The following is a 2,586-nucleotide window of genomic DNA, read 5'->3' on the forward strand; positions in this document are numbered from 1 at the left end:
TTTTAATCGATTTAATACATTTCTGGGGTTTTATTTCCTTTTATTTTAAAATATCTAAAATGGATTCAAATGGATTGACATCATCAGCTAACTATATCTACTATGATTAACATGGTTTGACACAATCATAAAAAATAAAATGATTAAACAATATGCTTAACTTGAAAAATTTTAACTATGCATTAATTTATTGAGAATCTACTAAAAAATTTTCATTCTCTAGAATTATCACTTGTATTAAGAAGTATTTTGCTAAAGGGAAAAAGCTAGATGATTGAACACTACAAAATGAAAAAGTAAAAGTCAATTTCTTATTTATAGTATGAGATATTAAGTCTCATATCCAAAAATCCAATTTGTTAAGATATTAAGGATTATGCTTTTGAAGTAAGTTCATTACTGACCTTACTGTTAGAAGCATGTTGTAATTCTACACAAAGTTCTAAAATAATATCTCAGACTAGAGGAGCATCTTAGTAACATTAAAAAAAATGGCTTGAGGGTCACAATATTGATTTTAAAATTGTTTTCTGAACGAATTATCAATGAGGCATATTTGTTCCCAGTAACTCTTTAGTTAATATATGCCTATCCTGTTTGATGATTATTTTTTAATCTTTTCTCACAGACTCCTATTGTCCTTTGCATGAGTCAAGAGGTGGGCTTTCATGTTATTTGACTGAATAAATTTCTTGCGACAGCCTACAAAAGGACACACAAAAGGTTTCTCCCCAGTGTGGATGCGCACGTGTGTACGCAAGTTGAAGGACAGGGAAAAGCGTTTTCCACACCCTTCAAAAGTGCATGGAAATGGCTTCTCTCCAGTATGAACCAGAAAATGTCTTTTTAGCTTTGCACTTTCCTTGAAGGCCTTCCCACATTCTGCACACACATGATCTCGGGGATTATGAACTCGAAGATGCTTTCTCAGGGATGTTTTATTCTTGAACTCTCTTATGCATCCATCGTGAGGACAGACATGTTTTTCTGGAGCACCACGTTCTCTATTTGTAGTTGGCTTCCTTCTTGTGCATCCCGTGAGCTGTTTAGGTTCTGAAAAGTCCGTGTTGGGTATTCCTCCGGGAGGAAGCTTGTTGCTTGGCCTGTACTCAGAAAACTCAAGAAGTGGATTCTCTCCAACATTCTGTTGAAGAAGGTCTTGTTTTGCATCCCTTTTCATGTATTCCAGGGAACATTCAAGAAGTGAGCTTGCCGCAAGAACCTGTTGAGAAAGGTCTTGTTCTGATCCTTCTTTCAGACATTCAAAGGACTGAAGGAGTGGGTCCTCTTCCATGATAGGTTCAGAAAACTCACCTCTTATTATGCATTCTATGTAACAGTCAGAGAAGGAATCCTCTTCGACAACCCGGAAGCGAGTCTCATAGCACACATCCTCGTCATGTAAGATCCATGTCGTGTCAGGAGGTTCCTGCCGGGCTGGCGGCGACTTGTCCCCACTGGCAGCTCTTCCACCCAGGCCTCTCTGGCGAGGTGTCGTTCCCCGTTTCTTCAGCTGCTGGTCCATGGTGTCCTGTTACTTCCCTCTTTGAAGGTTTACACCAGGATAGATCAACCACTTCCGGGTCGGAGTGATCGGCCTGAATTGTCTTCAGCAAGCACCTGTTTGAGATAGCAGTCATTAGGTGAAATGTACTCCAATTAATATAGTCTCAATTTAAGCCATAATTGGAAAATGACCTAAAAAAAATGGCCTAGAACTCACTTTCTAATAACAAAATCACTACATTTACATCTTTGACTAATTCTCCAAGAGCATAAGAGAATTAGTTGTGAAGTACGTAAGACTTAGATCATAACCATTTCTTTCCTGGGTACCCCCCACATGTTATCAGACCTTTCTAATTGATCAGCTAACATCTACTGGTCACTCATGACGTACTAGTGCTATTCTAGGCTACTTGTGGGTTGAGAGACCAGTGAAGAGATACACCAAAAAAAAAAAAAAAAAAAAATGCCTCGTAGAGTATATGCTCTCCTGGGCACAAAAAATAAGTAACATACATTGTATGTTATATGGAATAAGCCAAGGGACTAGTAGAAAGCAGAAGTTTGCAATTTTCAATAAGGAGCTCCAGGTAAACCTTGACTGAGGGAGTGGTAGCAGATTAAAAACTTGAAGGAGGTGAGGGAGCAAGATAGGCCTACATTCTTATGTAACTCTTCTGTGAAATTCAAATACTGCATTTAAAGTGCTCAGTACACTTCATGGCATAGAGCAAATGCTGACTGCTCATGTGAGCTACTGTTAGTTCACCTTTGTATTCATTCTGCAAGTAAATATAGGATCTTGCTAAGTGCCAGGTACTCTTCTAGACCAAGGGCAGCAAACTTTTTCTGTAATGAGACCGATTTAAGCTTTGTGGGTCCTGCAGGACTATGTCATAGCCATTCAACCTCACTGTGGCATGGAAGCAGCCATAGACAGCACTTGGAGGATGAACAGTTTACAGCAGAGACTGATTCGGTGCGTGGCTGTAGCTTGCCCACCTTTGTTCTAGAAGATGGGGATCCAGAGAATAAACCACATGAAATCCACGCATTCCCGTCTCCTATCAGTGCAAGTCA

The 2,586-nt window shown here is 39.3% G+C and overlaps 1 protein-coding gene across 1 annotated transcript; it reads right to left on the reverse strand.

Annotated features, from left to right (window-relative positions):
* Positions 1–316: 316 nt before the first annotated feature.
* On the reverse strand, positions 317–1,615 carry ZFP42 (ZFP42 zinc finger protein). The gene has a single exon (XM_020889949.2). The coding sequence runs from the start codon at positions 1,523–1,525 to the stop codon at positions 623–625; it is 903 nt and encodes a 300-aa protein (XP_020745608.2). The 5' UTR covers positions 1,526–1,615; the 3' UTR covers positions 317–622.
* Between the last annotated feature and the right edge of the window lie 971 nt (positions 1,616–2,586).

The sequence above is a fragment of the Odocoileus virginianus genome, chromosome 32 (assembly GCF_023699985.2).
Source record: "Odocoileus virginianus isolate 20LAN1187 ecotype Illinois chromosome 32, Ovbor_1.2, whole genome shotgun sequence".
NCBI classification, from domain to species: domain Eukaryota; kingdom Metazoa; phylum Chordata; class Mammalia; order Artiodactyla; family Cervidae; genus Odocoileus; species Odocoileus virginianus.

Bases quoted from the DNA above. Each gene is read 5' to 3' on its own strand.
- ZFP42 (XM_020889949.2), bottom strand. From the start codon at position 1,525: ATGGACCAGCAGCTGAAGAAACGGGGAACGACACCTCGCCAGAGAGGC.